The 18,603-nt window shown below is 41.8% G+C and overlaps 1 protein-coding gene across 5 annotated transcripts; it reads left to right on the plus strand.

Annotated features, from left to right (window-relative positions):
• The first annotated feature begins 367 nt into the window (after window positions 1-367).
• On the plus strand, window positions 368-18,467 carry tmem68 (transmembrane protein 68). 5 transcript variants are annotated; one of them, XR_015719966.1, is made up of 11 exons: window positions 368-535; window positions 900-1,039; window positions 1,785-1,955; window positions 10,171-10,270; window positions 11,076-11,243; window positions 12,559-12,752; window positions 13,599-13,659; window positions 16,183-16,322; window positions 16,801-16,978; window positions 17,572-17,657; window positions 17,767-18,467. XR_015719966.1 is itself a non-coding variant. In XM_087850627.1 (9 exons), the coding sequence occupies exons 2-9, from the start codon at window positions 986-988 to the stop codon at window positions 16,903-16,905; spliced, it is 993 nt and encodes a 330-aa protein (XP_087706753.1). In that variant the 5' UTR covers window positions 368-535; window positions 900-985; the 3' UTR covers window positions 16,906-18,467. The 5 variants fall into 5 exon arrangements, 2 of the variants coding, with proteins under 2 accessions (XP_087706753.1, XP_087706754.1); XR_015719965.1 differs by having other exon boundaries at window positions 16,801-17,657; XR_015719964.1 differs by having other exon boundaries at window positions 17,572-18,467.
• Window positions 18,468-18,603: the final 136 nt, after the last annotated feature.

Raw genomic sequence — 18,603 nt, forward strand, 5'->3', positions numbered from 1 at the left:
GCGGATTTCCGCTGTTTTTCAAAGTAAAAGTTGCAAAATTTTAGTTTTGTTTTTGTTTTTGTTTTTTTTATAGAAAAAAATTCTAACAGAATTTTCCCTTTAAAATCACTAAATCTCATGGTCATTAGAACACCAACTGTTTCATTTTAATTGCTTTATTTTTACATTAATGTATCTATTTTTACTGATTTTATTGCGCTTGTTTAATTTAATGGCATCTTTTGACATTTTCCGCTTTTACTTTTGAGGGTTTTATTCTCAAAACTATGACTGTATATAGTTACTGTTTGAAAGCCGGTGCAATTCAGTTTTGCTTTTATTTTGAAGCGAACGAGTCGACCCGGAAACGCTTCCTTGTTAGCGAGTAGAACTCTTTCACAGTTTTAGGATAGAAATCTGCGACTCTGTGTTTGCCCGACGACGTTCCGGGTTGATGGACAGGATAGTTGATAGCTCTAAGAAGCATAGGTTTTGCTGGTGTCATACTGAATGTCGTGCTACATTTTAATGGCGCGCTTTACCGAGTAAGCAGTCGGTAGGTACCGTTTTTATGTTTGTAACCGCGGAGTTGGCTTTATGAGGTTTATTGAGAAATGTCAGATTTTCCAGCTCCTTCAATGAGACTTAGCTCACAGTCAGTTATTATACCGTAGCCCCAGCTGTTGTCATTTTGCTGATCAAACGTAGCCTCTTCCTATTCCAGTAACACGGTGGTGGTGTTCTAGATACTAATGCTATGTAAAGTTGCTGTCATTTGATTTTATTTTAAAAAGCTGCTGGTTTTTACTAGAAATTGGAGTTGGTATAATACGTTTGCGTAATCCACTGCGACTGTGTATTTGTTAATGTGGTCACAGAACTGAGTGAGCGGTGTCCTCCTTTACCTCCTCCTTACGTAGCAGCAGGTGTTCTCTATGCAGTCTGCCTGAGACCTGAGAGCGTCAGTCGGTTGAGCTGGAGTTCTCGTGGCGGAGAGCAGAGCACCATGTCAGGCAACCAGTCATGCCTGACGGGCGCGGAGGACACGCTCTCTCTCTTGGTATGCACCCTGTCCAAGGACGTGATAATGAAACCGAGCTCACCTAGAAAGAAATGTATTATTTATTTAGCATCAGCTTTGGTGTTCATGCATGATTTTATTTGAATAACATTTTCCATAATAGAGGGTTAACACTGTTGCACCATCAGATCTTTTTGTTTGCATGTTCCTCCCACAGTCCAAAGAGATTCGTGAGTCTAAATCGCCCATAGTGTTGGCCCTGCGACAGACTAGCGACCTGTCAGGTGTACCCTGCCTCGTGCCCTTACACAGCTGGGATTGGCTCCAGCCCGCCTCAAGGAGAAGCGGAAATGCATGGATGGATTTTTCACAATATGTTGGCAACAAGTGGATAATAAGTCCCACAGTGTGCATGATGGGATGTCTCTCCAGCCCTCTTTGAGGCCCACTCCTCCACAGAGGAGGCGTTCAGATTTCGGCCCCACGCCGTTCTAAATTTAAATGTAGATCATTTGTCCTGAAATGTTTTTGTTATTACGATCTCACCTGGTATCAGTAAGAGTGTTATACCATCACTGCGTCACATGTTAAGTATTGAAAGGAGCTTCTATAGAAACTCTAGATTCTCCCTCAGTGGTATTTGATGTCCAACTGTAATGTTACATAACACAGTTAACCAATGCTAACACAAGAACGTGTTACGTATTTTAAAGTTACCCATCCAGTAATTATTGAGATGTTTTCACCTGGATGTTAGTATTGACATTCTGGTCCTGGTCGACAGGTGTGTTTGTTTCATGCATGGGAGGAATGGGCAGGTCTCGATCAAGAGGACTATCTGAGTGTCTTGGAATACCTGTTGTGGGTCTTCACACCCCTAGCCATCGTCTTCATTGTGCCTTTCCTCATCGTTATCTTGCTTTACCTCTCTATACTCTTCCTTCATGTCTACAAGGTAAGTAAACAGTGCTTACACTCGCAGTCACACAAATAGAGTAACCTTCACTGTTTAGTTATCGTCTGCAGTTCCCTCCATAATGTTTGGGACAAAAACACCATGTTAGTAGCTTTGCTTCTCGACGTCTATGCAGTATTTGTGAGACTGTCTGATTGAAGTGCAAACTTTCAGATTTAAGTAAAGGAGTCCACAGCTATTTTTTACATAGTTCCCTCGTTTTAGAGGTTCAAAATCAACAGGACAGCTGACTGGCAAGCAGTTTATAAAAAATAAACCAGGCATTGGTTGAAGTTGATTCAAAGTATTGAGTTTGTATTTTATAGTTTTATATATGAGGCCTAAGTGGGGATGGGAATTGATAAGAATTTAGCAAATTCATAATCGATTCTCATTGAGATAAACTCTAAGCAGTATGTCACAGACATTAAATCCATGCATGGTTTGTTGTGACCAGTGTTGGGGTCATTACTCCAGAAAAGTCATTATTGCACATATTACACACTTTTCTTAAAAGTAATGATTTCTTTGAACTGTTCTTTTTCCAGGTTTGGAAAGATTGTACAGCATCTTTCATTACTTAAAAAAATAAAAATTGGATGCACAAATTAGAATTTATTTTGGATTTTCTCTAATCCACTCGGGAAAGTGTTCAAAATGGTAAATGGCCTGTATTTTTATATCGCTTTTCTAGTCCCTAAGGACCCCAAAGCGCTTTACACATCCAGTCATCCACCCAGTCATCCACACATTCACACACTGGTGATGGCAGCTACATTGTAGCCACAGCCACCCTGGGGCGCACTGACAGAGGTGAGGCTGCCGGACACTGGCGCCACCGGGCCCTCTGACCACCACCAGTAGACAACGGGTGAAGTGTCTTGCCCAAGGACACAACGACCGAGACTGTCCAAGCCGGGGCTCAAACCGGCAACCTTCAGATTACAAGGCGAACTCCTAACTCTTGAGCCACGATGACCCCCAACACTACTTTAGATAAATAATAAGGGGAAGACATGCAGCAAAGGGCCGCTGCTCTCGGGCCGTACAGCATATGCTGGCCTGCTCACCCGCTGAGCTAAACCGACGTCACACTTCTGACAGTCAGGCTGTCTCTTCGTTTTTCTTTGTTGCAGAGAGACGTGTTAGACTGAAACTCTACTTACTGTTTTTTTCCCAATTATCTGTAAAACGCACATCGTTTTTGAACGACACTCAGACAGCCAAACAGGAGACCATGTGGCCAAACACGTCACTGGGAATGTTGGGAAAGCAAGGCTTTGTGAAACATTCAAAGCATTTGTGCCAAAATTGTATCGAAGTTTTGAAACAATCTGAAACCTCTCTCCACAGTGACACCTGCTGGCCAACTTGGCCATCCCCACATCTCGATGGTGCAGTGAAGTGATGCAGAGAAGCCCTGCTCAATTTCAAACCCACTTATTATACCAGCCTGTCAATAATTGTGATCAACACAAGTTTTGGAGAAATTGCCCCACAAACATCAAAAGAAAAATACTGACACTCTTAAAGACAGCAAACTGTGATGGTGAAGAGCAATGTGCTTCAGAAAGGTTCTTCTAACACTCATGAAGCTGCTCAGCAGAAATGAATTTATAAAGTAAAGCATCCTGAGATACTGTGTTTATTGTAACAACCACACTGGTTTTCTCCAAGTTTGGAAGTGTTTTGTTCACTTTTAAGCTTTTGATCTCGTAAGGTTTGTCCTATAAAACAAAGCTGGCATGCCATTATTTTTCATATTTACTCAAAAAAAATTGTTTATTTGAAAAGACTGTTAACTAAAAATCTTTGTTACGTTTTTATGGGCTAATTCTGGCCAATCGCAACAGTTCCTTTCATGCCTGTGGACTGATACACTTTTAAATCATCTTCTTCTGAGCAACATCTGAACCACAAAGACACTTTCCTTTATTACGTATAGGTACTAGGGGTGCAACGATACTCGTATCGATATTGAACCGTTCGATACAGTGCTTTCGGTTCGGTACTCATATGTATCGAACAATACAACATTTTTAATTTATTTTATCAACTTTCCTTCTGACGGTGCTGTCTGTGTTGAGCGCTCAGTGGATCTGCGCTCGACAGTGCAGCCTAGGCGGAGTAGTCGAACACAGATTCACTGAGCGCAGGGCAAGCTAGCGAGACAGAAGTTAAGCTCGTTGCAACATGGCAAATTGAACCTCCCCCACCCTCATTCAGATCTGGCGTCTGGAACTATTTTGGTTTTCATGTGAAGTATGACCCTGAAGGTAAGCGCGTCATGGACTAAAGTAAAACAGTATGTTGGATGTGCCAGCAATGCTCAATTACATTGGTGGGAACTAGTGCGTTAGCACAGTTAGCTTGTTAACGTGTTGGCCGTCCAGCCCCACACACGGGGCGATCCGCGGTAGCTCGTTAACGGAGATTTGCCGTGTTGTGGCGTTAACCTCATTTCAGATTAACGCTGACAGCACTAGTGGGAACACAACGAATATGACTGCACATTTACTCCGACATCATCCTCGTGCAAAGACAAGTGGAAGCAGACAAAAACAACAAGCACGCATGCTACAAACTTTACCCGAGTCATTTAGACAGCTGTTGGCACATGATTCTCCTTATGGGGACCTGATATGTTTAATATGCTGCTGAGAATATAGCCCAGAAGAAGCGTATAGTAGAGCTTTTATTTTGGAAAGAGATTTTCTCTGTAATAAACTCTCTTTTCCAAAGATGAGTGATTCCTCAATCAGATACAGGGCTCGCAAAATCGCTAGCGATTTTTCCAGTCGGGCTGCCCTGCTCTGCTCGTCGGCCTATCGTAGGAAGGAAAAATCTATGTCAATGCTTTTGCATTCTTTCGGAAATGTAGCTGGGTAATTATGTCATTGGCATCGGCCACTGTCAATATGTGACATATTGAAATCGCGTTTGAATTTGCGCTTGTTTTTTGCTTTCACTTTGCAATCGCGCGAACTGTGTATAGAGAGCGACAGCACTGATTGGTGAGTGATGATAATTTGCGCACCAATTCCTCTGACATCGACTTATCAATCGTTAGCTTACTATGCAAACATGACAAGTGAAATCTCCCGCAGCTTAAACATGTGAGAGGTTGATCGCGCAGAGAATCGCTGAGCGTTATGTGAGTGCCTGTGTAAAAGCAGCAGGATATATATTTTAGTTCTGCTGAGACAAATAAGACAGGTCAGCGTGAAGAAGTGACAGCCAAAGAAAAGCTTACCACAAAACGGAAAAGTTATGACAAATCAGACTATAAGGCAAAAAGAAAGAGCAGCTTTATGGTTTCATGGACAAAAGAATTTCTGTGGCTGCAACATGACGAGCTAAATAACCAGGGCTGCACATAAGTGGTCCGCAGGTGCGCATTCGCTGTCAAAATAAAAAACGCGCACAAGATAAGAAGTTGCAACGCGTGTTTGCGTACATAAGATTTTCAGGAGGAGGACAGACATTTGTTTAGAACTCTTAAAGATGTCGAAGAAGCTCCTTTAAGCAATTACTGTGATGTTCCTCCACCTCCAAAGAAATGTCAGGAGTCCGAACCACAAAAGAAGCGAGTATTCTCGGAAAAGTGGTTGCAGGAGGTGAGCTGGCTTCAAACAAATGATGAACGCACAGAGAGGTGGTGCAGAATGTGCCGAGAAAATTTAATAAATGACAAATTAAAAAGGCATGAACATTTTTTTTGTATCGAAAAAATATCGAACCGTGACACCAAAGTATCGAACCGAACCGTGAATTTTGTGTATCGTTGCACCCCTAGTAACTACCCATCCAATCCACACATGCAAATAAATCCAACCATTGATGTCTATAAATTAAGTAATGTGTGATAATGAAAAATGCCACAGGGAAATTTATTTAATACTTTGTATAAAAGTTGATAATGACAACTTCAGACCACGTCCTGTATGGAGAAACTATTAGCATTTCCCACTATTTCCCAGGCTTGTCAGCATGCTTTGTCTTTATCAGTGGGGTGTGGTGAGCATACATACAGGCCATGGTGGTAGAGTCCATTAATCATTGTTTTCTTTGAAACAATAGTACCTGCTGATTCCAGGTTTTTCTGTAGCTCCTTGGCTCATGGACCACTTCAGTTAAATTCAGTTTTATTCATATAGCGCCAGATCATAATAACAGTTGCCTCAGTGCACATTATATCGTAAGGTAAAAGTCCTATAATAATAAAAAAGAACACATAGAAAACCCCAACAATCATATGACCCCCTATGAGCAGCACTATGGCAAAGGTGGGGAGGAAAAACTCCCTTTGTGGGGCGATCGTGGCTCAAGAGTTGGGAGTTCGCCTTGTAATCGGAAGGTTGCCGGTTCGAGCCCCGGCTCGGACAGTCTCGGTCGTTGTGTCCTTGGGCAAGACACTTCACCTACCGCCTACTGGTGTTGGCCAGAAGGGCCGATGGCGCGATATGGCAGCCTCGCTTCTGTCAGTCTGCCCCAGGGCAGCTGTGGCTACAACTGTAGCTGCCTCCACCAGTGTGTGAATGTGAGAGTGAATGGGTGGATGACTGGACGTGTAAAGCCCTTTGGGGTCCCTAGGCGGGACTAGTAAAAGCGCTATACAAATACAGGCCATTTACCATTTGAACAGGAAGAAACCTCCAGCTCAGGAAGGGAGGCTGTTTGCTGCAACCGGTCAGAGTGAGGGAGGAAGGATAGGACAAAGAAATGCTGTGGAAGAGAGCCAGGGATGATAAACGAATAATTAAATGCACCAACTCTTATGATAAATTCTCTTACTGCCCCGTCTTACACTTTGGATTTTATTGTTTCGGTGATTGGTACTCTACACTGCCAGTCAAACGTTTGGACACGGCTTCTCATTTAACGCTTTTTCTTTATTTTTCTTGACTATCTACATTGTAGATTCTCACTGAAGCATCAAAAGTATGATTGAACAAACATGGAATTTAGTTATTAATTATTATACAAAAGTGTGAAACAACTCAAAACATGTTTTATATTTTAGATCCTTCCTAACAGCCGCCCTTTGCTTTGATTCCTGCTTTGCTCACTCTTGGCGTTCTCTTCATGAGCTTCATGAGGTCGTCACCTGAAACGGTTTCCAACAGTCTTGAAGGAGTTCAGAGATGCTGAGCACCTGTTGGTCCTTTGCCTTCACTCTGCGCTCCATCTCATCCCAAACCATCTCCATTGGGTTTATGTCAGGTGACTGTGGAGGCCTCCATCACTCTCCTTCTTGGTCAAACAGCCCTCACACAGCCTGCAGGTGTGTTTGGGGTCATTGTCCTGTTGAACAATACATGATGGGATGTTGCTGCAGGATGCTGTGGTAGCCATGCTGGGTCAGTGTGCCTTCAGTTTAAATAAATCTCCAACAGTGTCACCAGTAAAGCCCCCACACCAGCAAACCATCAACTCCATGCTTCACGGTGGGAACCATGCATGTAGAGACCATCCATACACAAAGTGGAACCAAAGGTCTCAGATTTGGACTCATCAGACCAAAGCACAGATGGTCTAATGTCCACTCCTCGTGTTTCTTGGCCCAAACAAATCTCTGCTTGTTGCTTTTCCTTAGTCGTGGTTTCTTAGCAGCTGTTTGACCATAAAGGCCTGATTCCCACAGTCTGCTCTGAACATGTAGAGATGTGTCTGCTACTGGAGCTCTGTGTGGCATTTATCTGGGCTCTAATCTGAGCTGCTGTTAACTTGTGATTTCTGAGGCTGGTGACTCGGATGAATGTATCCTCAGCAGCAGAGGGACTCCTGGTCTTCCTTTCCTGGGGAGTCCTCATGTCAGACAGTTTCATCGTAGTCTTGATGGTTTTTCTGACTGCACTTGGGGACACATTCAAAGTTTCCGACTGACTGACCTTCAGTTCTTACAGTAATGATGGGCTGTTGTTTCTCTTTACTTAGCTCATTGGTTGTTGCCATAATATGAACTCTAACAGCTGTCAAACATGGCTGTCAGCTGTGCACCAACCTGACTGCTGCACAACACAGATGATGGTCCCAACACCATTATTTATAATTTTTGTCTTTGCTACATAATTTCATACATGTTGCTTCATATATGGAAAGGCGGTGGTTTATATGTACAATGTAGAAAGTAGTAAAAATATAGAAGAAACTATTAAATAAGAAGCTGTGTCCAAACTTTTGACTGGTCGTGTCTGCTGGCTTTTACAATCCACAGCAGAAATAATAAGGAGAGATTGGATGTTGTTTATACATGTGAATGTAAGAAATGGAAGCAACACAAACCCAACTCTATTAAACCAGAGCTGAACCGCACCAAAGTCTCATTTAGTCACGGTCACATGACCTGGGTGTTTGGAGCACTTCAGAAGCTCGGCTCAGTATCGAAGCTTCGATATCGAACATCCTGTCAGTGGGGAGGCGATCAGAGACTGTGGCTAAGCCACAAACAGAATACGAAATATCATTATCTAAAAGTTTTGATTTAATCATAAGCAGATAAGCACGTTTGATAATGAAGATTTCAACCTGTTGCTCTTTCACATCATTGCTCTGTAGCTCAGCACTGACGTCACCTTTGCTCTGTGGCTGATTTCATTTCCTATTTTCTCATTTTCGAGATATTTAAGTCCCAACAAGTCCGCGTCCCAAGATGCTGCAAAGCTTCAGCTTGTGGCCTTCGTCAAGGTCAAGATAACAGCCGCGAAACCAAATATGTCATTAAAGTAATAGTTGTTCTTTACACTGCTTACAACTGTTGCTTTAATGTCTTCAGATCTTATTCGTGCATGTTGGAAGTAGGGCTGCCACGATTAGTCAACTAGTCACGATTACGTCGACTATCAAAATCGTTGACGACTGATTTAATAGTCGACGCGTCGTTTGAAGCTTTGTAAGATCCCAAAAGACGCAGGAATAAGTAGCAGGATTTAAGAGTGTAATAACGGACTGAAACAGAAGATGGCAGCACTGCATGTACAAGGATGCCAGCTGCCGTTAAACCCCGAAGAAGAAGAAGCTGTGTCCCAGAATTCATAGCGCAGCCCAGCTCAGTTTCCAACAATGGCGGCAGCTATTTAGTTTTAATATTACTCTTATTATTCTTTCTGGGTCACAAAATAAACGTTTAACATATTTTCAGGCGAGAATGTAGCTGTGTAAACCTCAAATATCTGCTCAGTTTATCAAGACACCACATATTTTCAAAAGCGCTCCGACGTTTTCAGAGACGTCTGTTAGCCACTAGCTCGATAGTTAGCCGGGGGCAAGGCTCACTAGAGCGGTGAGAACACCGGACTCCCGGCTAATCGTTTTCAAACCCACTGCTGTCTTTCGCTACTCAGGTTAAACATGATATATAAGTCACTTAGATAACTTAAAAATGTTATTGTTTGGCTGTTTTTAGTATTTTATTTGTTCCTGAGTAAATCGGTTTGGCTGAGATTAAAGTTATAGTTTTTACACAGCTGAATAAACATCAAGCAGACAGCTGATTATCAGAAGTGTGAGATGCTGGAGAATATACTCCGGTGTCCTGTTATATTTTAGATAGCAAGGAGTTTATTAAACTTCACCAAACAATCTGCAAATTTCATTAAAATTTAATAAACTATCATCTTGTCTTTATTTTTAGTTAGCACATACCTTAAACACTTAAAGCTGTAAGCTAATGATAGTTATATAAGAGCAGATGCTGCTGGTGCAATAAGCTGTACGTTTTACGTCCAATGGATGATGATCTGATTAGTCGACTAATCGCAAAAATAATCGGTGACTAGTCGAGTATCAAAATAATCGTTTGTGGCAGCCCTAGTTGGAAGTAGGTGAAGCTCAAATGTGTTTCACTGTATTTTCATGATGTCTTATTTTTTATAACATTAACGCAGTGTTTGTTCCCAACGATTAAAATTAGTGCTAAAGAGCTTATGATGCTTTTTGTGTGTTTGTGGTAAAGTTGATGAACAGGTCAGCTGATTTCATGGGTTCTAGTGTTATTTAGGACGCTGGAGTGTCTTGTGCAGATGAGGTCATTGTAGGCAGCCTATTTGTTGATTCATAAATGTCAAGCATTTATTAATTATATCAATTTATGTCTTTATTTGTAGATAATTTCATTACATTGTAGGTAATGTTCACTTATGTTATAAAAAGTGAATATTGGTGATCTCCTGAAAGTGTGAGCAGGTGTTGAAGTTCTGCTCATTTCTTCTACCAGAGGAAGAATCAGCTGAAAGAAGCTTACTGTAACAACCTGTGGGACGGAGCCAGGAAGACCTTAGCTACTCTGTGGGACGGACATGGAGCCATCTGGCATGGTAGGACACCAAGGTCCTTCATTACGTTGACACAATGCTCTACATCCACTGCTATCAGTAACAGCCTCCATTTGGTTAAAGCCAGCACTGTACATGTGTGTAAGTTCTTAGTCGTGCTTGTTTGGTTTGTTGGGTTTGTCACCCCTCATCCAACAGGCGAGGTCAATGCTAACAGCTGATGGAGAGCTTCGTGTAGCCTCTCGTGGACATCAAACTGCAGGTTTCGCTTTCTGTCCTCGTGAATCCCAAGAACAAAACACCCAAACACAAGCTAAACAGTGTAGTGTATGCTCTGTGTAGAAGCGACAGCAAACAACCACTCTGCAAATGTTCAGCCATCGTAACAGGACAAGCATAGCTGCACACATACAGTCTGTTCAGATTACCAGTGTTTGAATTATGGACACAGCAGTTGACTCAACATCGCTGTGAGACGCTGTGAACAACCGTTGTTGAGGCCACGTGGTGGCGTTGCAGATGAGGCAGTCGTGAGATCCCTTCCTGTCCACACCTTGGCTCATATGACCTCAATAACATGATAGCAGGGTGTGGCATAATAGACCACACCCTGGTCGATACCTCGGCTCACGCAATGACTCGTGTGATTAATAGTGGGTCACCAACCCTCACCTGAGACTCTCCATCAGCTGTTTTAGGACTGAAGAATCGCCTTGCAGTGGTGAAACCTCTCCACCAATCAAAAAGTCTTTTTTTCACAAACTCTGAAGATGACAATAAAGTGTTTAATGCAGCACCATCGATGCATAATTGATTTATCCCTAATGTTATCTGGCCTGTGTACTAGGGTATGAGATTCACGGTATGGAAAAGATTCCTGATGAAGGACCAGCTCTGATCGTGTACTATCACGGAGCCATTCCAGTCGACTACTACTACTTCCTCGCTCACGTTATCATTCAGAAGGGACGGACCTGCCACTCCGTAGCCGACCATTTCCTCTTTAAGATCCCAGGTACTGTGCACACCGACCCATGTGCAAACGTTAGCACGGAGCACACACTAAACACAGAATTACTGTGTAATCATTATTCTCCACATGCTCTTAAACCATGAAACCACTTGTAGGACAGTCACTCAGTTTTTGTTTTATTTTTTAGCTGAAAACAAACAAACAACCCAAATCATATCATTTAGGAATGCAACGATACCAATTTTTTCAAACCGATACGATACCGATACTTGGATCTGAGTACTTGCCGATACAGAGTACGAAAAACGATACTTCTACCACACACACACACACACACACACACACACACACACACACACACACACACACACACACACACAAATACAATGAATTGGAAGACAGGTTTTATTTTATTCTCTGCCGATAAAAAATAAAATCTTAATAAAAATGACCACAAAAAAATTTCAAGTGAAAAATAAGCACTTCTGTTAAATTATTGCAGAGTCTCCACATTGTAATTTAACAAAATATCACTGAACTATTGGCACTGTCTCGAGCTTTCAGAATAATAAATAAACACTTCTGTTTGGAAAAAAAAAAAAAAACGAATTAGGTTTGAGAATAAAATAAACTTTTAAATTATTGCAGAGTGTCCATATTGTAAACAAACAAACAAAATAATTATTATAAAATAAATAATAAATAAAATAATAATTGCCCCCCTGGTGGCCAATCTAAAAAACTACAACAGAAATGACAAGCCACCCTCTGATTAATGAAATAAGTTGGTATCGGTTAACTTTTACGAGTATGAGTACACACACATTTTACAGTATCGGCCCGATACCCGATACCAGTATCGGTATCGGTGCATCCCTAATATCATTTTCTTAATAGAAAATTTTCATTCAACATGCAAAGAAAGAAATTATGTTAGCTATCACCAGAATCTTTGCAGATCGAGAAGAAGAAGAAATGATGGAGATAAAATTTGTGTTCTTGATCAAAATTTCCAACCGAGGTCTGAAGCTGGAGATGATACCGTAAATAACAACCTGTACTAAAGAAGTCAACACCGAGCACATGATTGTTAGTCAGTCGCCCTTACATGACATGCATAGAAGGTAGAACCACAGGTGGAAATGTGATGTTTACATCGCTGGACTAGGTGGTCCTTTGTGATTGGCTGATGTACAACACAGGAGCTCCACAGACAGAGACTGCTGTCTTCATTGCTGTTGGCCTTTTATACCTCAGACTTTCAGTACTCTGGGTCATGCTAGCTACAAAAATGGTAAAATATCGGTGATTACCTGTGACCTGTTCCTTACTCTGTCGTCTTGTCTCATCACTATAGGTTTCAAATTGCTCTTGGAGGTGTTCAGCGTGATCCACGGTCCTCAGGAGGAGTGTGTTCGAGCTCTGAAGAACGGTCACCTGTTGGCGATTTCTCCGGGAGGAGTCCGGGAAGCTCTGTTTAGTGACGAGACCTACCCTCTCCTCTGGGGCGAACGGAAAGGCTTTGCCCAGGTCGCCATTGATTCTGGAGTGGTGCGTTGTTTCCGTTTAATTTAGTCACATTTAAGTGCAGAGCGGGTAATGTTTGAAGTGTTTGTGAACCATCAACAGGCCACAGCAGTACATTCCTGCCCTACAAGTGAAACTAAACTTACAACATTTGACTGTCACATTATTTTAATACTTTAAAACCTGACTGAAACTCTTCAGATGCTCAGGACGTGTTTGAGCAGTCTTGTAGGGGTGTGGTCTAAAACACATGTGATGGCTTGAAGGAAGTCGTTACAGACGTTAGCTCGATCAGAATAAATAAGCATCAGTGGTACTGAAAGCTGCTGTATTTAATGTTACATCTGTGAGATGGTTGTGATTAAGTTTGTCTCTAATGGTTAAATGTAATTTGTGAAGACGTTCATGAAGTTCTCATTAGAGGAAGGCTCTAAGCTCAGACTTCCTGTCAGCCTGCTGCAGCAAGGCTTGTTTTACTCTCTTCACTCAGTGATGAGTAAGATGCTGCAGCTTAACGGAGGGCTTTTTATAAAGTCTTTCCCAGGCGAAATAAAGATCCTCTCACCCCCCCAGACAAGTTTATAGTGAAACCTGTTGAAACAAATTAAATATATTATGTGTAGCAGCCGTTACATGTACACTCTTGTTTGCAAATACATGCATATCTGTGAGCTGTTCGTCGTACAGCTAACAGTGACTGTAACATGTAGCTTCTGTTATTAATGTGTTTGGTGTTTATGAACAGCCATCTCAATATAACTATATATATAAACTCTAATAAAATGTTTTACATTTCTAACATTTGATGCTAATAACTCTGTGGTACCGTCTCTCTAATCATCTCTTTGTGTTGCACTCTCTGTTTTTCAGCCAGTAATTCCAATGTTTACTCAGAATGTGCGGGAAGGCTTCAGATCTCTGGGAACGCTCAGTAAGTTTTGACACTTACAGTATTCCTCCAGGAAAACTCTGCTGGTGTCTCGCATCACCCCAGGAGTGTTTCAGAGACGTCTGGTTTCCTCTGGTTTCCTCCCACAGTCCAAAGACTGTGGTTAGGTTCAGTTATTGGTAATTATAAGTTGGATGACAATGAGATAAAATAGTTAAAGTGTGCAGACTAAAGCACTGTGTCATCAAATGTGCCCTGAGTGCTGTGGGTGGACGTGATTGGCCAGATTGGCACTGGGATGATAGCCAGTCTGTTCCCAGGGTTAGGGACACATGTGGCTTCCTGTTAAATCCAGAATTGAATTCAAAATCCTGCTCCTCACATACAAGGTCTTAAATAATCAGGCCCCATCTTATCTTAATGACCTTGTAGTACCATATCACCCTATTAGAGCACTTCGCTCCCACTCTGCAGGCCTACTTGTTGTTACTAGAGTATTTAAAAGTAGAATGGGAGGGAGAGCCTTCAGTTTTCAGGCCCCTCTTCTGTGGAACCAGCTTCCAGTTTGGATTCAGGAGACAGACACTATCTCTACTTTTAAGATTAGGCTTCAAACTTTCCTTTTTGCTAAAGCATATAGTTAGGGCTGGACCAGGTGACCCTGAATCCTCCCTTAGTTATGCTGCAATAGATGTAGGCTGCCGGGGGATTCCCATGATGCATTGAGTTTTTCCTTTCCAGTCACCTTTCTCACTCACTATGTATTAACAGACCTCTCTGCATTGAATCATATCTGTTATTAATCTCTGTCTCTCTTCCACAGCATGTCTTTATCCTGTCTTCCTTCTCTCACCCCAACCAATCACAGCAGATGGCCCCGCCCCTCCCTGAGCCTGGTTCTGCCGGAGGTTTCTTCCTGTTAAAAGGGAGTTTTTCCTTCCCACTGTCGCCAAAGTGCTGCTCATAGGGGGTCATATGATTGTTGGGCTTTTCTCTGTATCTATGAAGCGCCTTGAGGCGACTTTTGTTGTGATTTGGCGCTATATAAATAAAATTGAACTGAATTGAAATTGAATGTTCAAGGGAACACAGCACATATTTGCAACCTATCTGTCACGGCGGGGTGCGCCGGTGTGAAGAAGAGGTAGACCCAGATGCAGACACGGTGGAGACAGAACTAGGTTTCCAAAAATAAAGCGAGCCTTTATTGTGGCTGATGGCGTGACAAAAACACTGGAGAACACTGAAACTGGGAAAACTAAAGAGACTACGACACTCTGTGAAAGAACTATGAAGACACTATGAACACAGAGTAAGTAGGCAGGCTATGAAACAGTGACACAATAACGGAAACTATGAAAAGATGAGGTGAGGATAACAGACGATCTGACCCCGACTGAGCAGAAACACACGGATCATAAGGAATGATCAGGGGAAGCGGAATCACATGGGGAAAACAGCTGACAACAATTAACATAATGACAGGACAGGGACGTGAAGCTAAATACAATAAACAAAAAACACAAGGATCCTTCAAAATAAAACAGGAAACAGAACGAGACCCAGACATGACTCGAACTAGACAAACACAGAAAACTTCACACAGGGATGAGACCAATGGGGAGCTTGATAAATCATGAATTAAAACTGTAACCTCGGCATGACAGAATGTAACAATTCAATTCAATTTTATTTATATAGCGCCAAATCACAACAAAAGTCGCCTCAAGGCGCTTCATAGATACAGAGAAAAACCCAACAATCATATGACCCCCTATGAGCAGCACTTTGGCAACAGTGGGAAGGAAAAACTCCCTTTTAACAGGAAGAAACCTCCAGCAGAACCAGGCTCAGGGAGGGGCGGGGCCATCTGCTGTGATTGGTTGGGGTGAGAGAAGGAAGACAGGATAAAGACATGCTGTGGAAGAGAGACAGAGGTTAATAACAGATATGATTCAATGCAGAGAGGTCTGTTAACACATAGTGAGTGAGAAAGGTGACTGGAAAGGAAAAACTCAATGCATCATGGGAATCCCCCGGCAGCCTACATCTATTTCAGCATAACTAAGGGAGGATTCAGGGTCACCTGGTCCAGCCCTAACTATATGCTTTAGCAAAAAGGAAAGTTTTAAGCCTAATCTTGAAAGTAGAGATAGTGTCTGTCTCCCGAATCCAAACTGGAAGCTGGTTCCACAGAAGAGGGGCCTGAAAACTGAAGAACTAGACAAACTGAAATGTAACTAGACTGAAAGGAACAAAAACATCAAGAAACTCAGAATACTGGGTCACATGACCCAGGACCATGACACTATGAAAAAGACTAAAAGTCATTTATCGTAGTTTTTGTATTGCTGCTGTGTTCTGTTGTTCAGGTTCGGGGAATCAAAATAAGTGTGAATGTTTGTTTGAAGCGTCTGAGTTAAACCTAGAACAACACTGTGGAGCTCAGCTTGATCACACTAATGATGCTGTCCTGTGTAATAATGTATTTTCATACATTTTATTTCTATAACAAAGCACTGCTGTCTGAGCTCATGTCTAACTTTCTCTGATGTGTCTCTCCAGGATTCTTCCGCTGGATCTATGAGAGATTTCGTCTCCCTATAGCTCCTGTTTACGGTGGATTTCCTGTGAAGTTTCGAACCTTCCTCGGGGATCCCATCCCATATGACCCCAACATAGATGCTGCTGAACTAGCACAGAAAGTGAGTAAGCTTTTGCTTCCTTTCACTGTGACAGCACGGCAGTGCTTTGGTTTGCACAGCAAGGTTCTGGACCTTATCAGAGCCTCACTGTGTGATCTACTCTGGGTACTCGGTTGGTCATTCAAACTTGGATGTAGGTATGCATGTGACCACCTCCTGGTCCTGGTCCTTCCTCCTCAGGACACGGAGGAAGTGCAGCTGCACGTAATGCAAGAATAATACCATTGATAAGAAGAAGACCTTTTAAGAACTGAAAGCAGCTCTATTTAAGCTCACAGGAAGTAAATAAACGTAGCAGTGGTCCAATAATCTTCAAATGAAAAAGAATAATCCTCCCCCCCCCCCCCGTAGGATACTTAACAGTGTCCTTGAGTGTAAAGAACTCATTGGTTAATAACTGATTAAACTAGTGGAGGATGTTTTGCTTCTCCACCAAACGTTGATCTTCAAACAATCTGTTTGTGTTTTTACTCTGCAGGTGCAGCAAGCAGTCCAGTCTCTGATAGACACACATCAGCAAATCCCAGGGAGCATCCTGAGAGCCTTGTTGGAGAGATTCCACAGCAAATACAAAGCCCACTAACACCAGTGACACTACCACAGAGACAAACTGTCCATATGTGACCAAACGCATCAGGTGGCTGCAGTCTGCACAGGTTTGGTGCTGATGTGCATCTGAAGATGTTTTTATTGCACAACTCTGATATGTATTTTTGTTTACATAGACTCCCTTTTATATATATTCGTATTCAAGATGAATCTGTTGAAATTAAGACTTTATAAGATGCAGTCAGGTTTCATAATGATATCTCCCAAAGGACGGAAAGCAAATATTTATTTGAATTCAGACACATTATTGTGACCGCAGATGTAATTTTTTTGTGTTTGTGTGGGATAAAAGGCAAATGTGTTTATTTAAAAGTGCATTTACATCATAATCATGATTCATAATGATTTTTAATGAATAAATGTGTTTTGTTGTCGATGCCTTTTGAGTTGATCAGTGATTAGTTTAGACCAATCGATCAATATTTCTTATAGAAAAGGTACGGGGTGGGTGCTTTATGATGACAAGAAACGCTGAACATTAATGTTTCACTACAAGTCCACACGTCCACCAACCACTGAAGTACTGTATCGTTCTCAAACACTCAGGTACTGAAGGATGTCCTGTAACGTGTAAAGATGTGAAGGATCCACAGTAACATGCGGCTCTTTGAGGAAAGCTGTTTTGTTTTGTATGTTTCAGTACAGCTGAACACTGCTAGCTACAGGCGAGTCTGGATATACAAAGAAAGGACGCAAGGAAGAGTTCTTAGTTTCTTACTGAGGCTGGTACAGTATTTACTTTGTATTATTATTATTATTCAATTTTAAATAGAATAGTTAAAAAAAACAAAGCCCTAATGATTTAATTCCCCCAAAAACGTTAATGGGAAAATAGGTCTTGGTGCTGGATGACCTCACAGGAAATGACAAATCGGGGATCCATGTGGAGGGGGCGAGCGCCCGATGTCCAGGCCTGGATTTATGGGCCTAACAAATGACATGTAAACGCCACAGTGTGGAGCAAAAAGCTTTTTCTGAAGCTGGAGATCAGTGACCAGCTGATTTTCACTGTTTAGTATTGAGACAACAAATATGTTATCTGAGACTTCTGATTGGACAAAAGTAGAAATTTGAATTCTGACTCCCTGACTGCTTCCCAAAGACAGAGTAGGAAAGGTTAGACTGGAAAAACTGTGCTGAAGTCCCAAAGCAATGACTGATCATTAGAAAACAAAGGACAGTGTTTAAAGACGATGATGTTGAACATGACTGTGTTTGATTGCTAAAAACAGCCTGTTGATCATATCCGTGTGCACACTGCATGTCAGTTTTACCCCTGGGTGCTTTGTTGTGTTATTAACTACTCATTTGTAACGTAAAGTCAAATTTGGTTGTGGTTTGGAGATACAGTTACAGTGTGTTTGTGTGTAATTGCTGTATTTTTCAATATCTAAACGTGAATATTGTGATTCAGCAGGTCTTTTGTCACACTGGTGTCACTGCCAGCTCAGAGACATGTCAGCATTAATGTCTGCACACTGGTTGCCTTTTCCCATACTGATGTCACTGGTGTTGAGGTCTAACGTGTATTTTTAATGTATGACAGTGTAAAGTATGTGTTAAACTTTTAAATACTGAGAGCTTCTCCAGCCTGTTAATAAATGTCTTTACTGAGATGTTGCTTTGTTTGTTATTTGAGGAATGTGCTCAGAGGAGTTCATAGCACAGAAAG

This window comes from Neolamprologus brichardi, chromosome 14 (assembly GCF_056152115.1).
Source record: "Neolamprologus brichardi isolate AB-2024 chromosome 14, ASM5615211v1, whole genome shotgun sequence".
Classification (NCBI taxonomy): domain Eukaryota; kingdom Metazoa; phylum Chordata; class Actinopteri; order Cichliformes; family Cichlidae; genus Neolamprologus; species Neolamprologus brichardi.

What these genes read in the sequence shown, in the direction of transcription:
- tmem68 (XM_087850627.1), top strand. Translation starts at nt 986, where the DNA reads ATGTCAGGCAACCAGTCATGCCTGACGGGCGCGGAGGACACGCTCTCT. An exon ending in TCTTCCTTCATGTCTACAAG is followed by an intron (nt 1,956 to 10,170) that starts GTAAGTAAACAG and finishes TTCTTCTACCAG; the next exon opens with AGGAAGAATCAGCTGAAAGA. An exon ending in TCGCCATTGATTCTGGAGTG is followed by an intron (nt 12,753 to 13,598) that starts GTGCGTTGTTTC and finishes TCTGTTTTTCAG; the next exon opens with CCAGTAATTCCAATGTTTAC.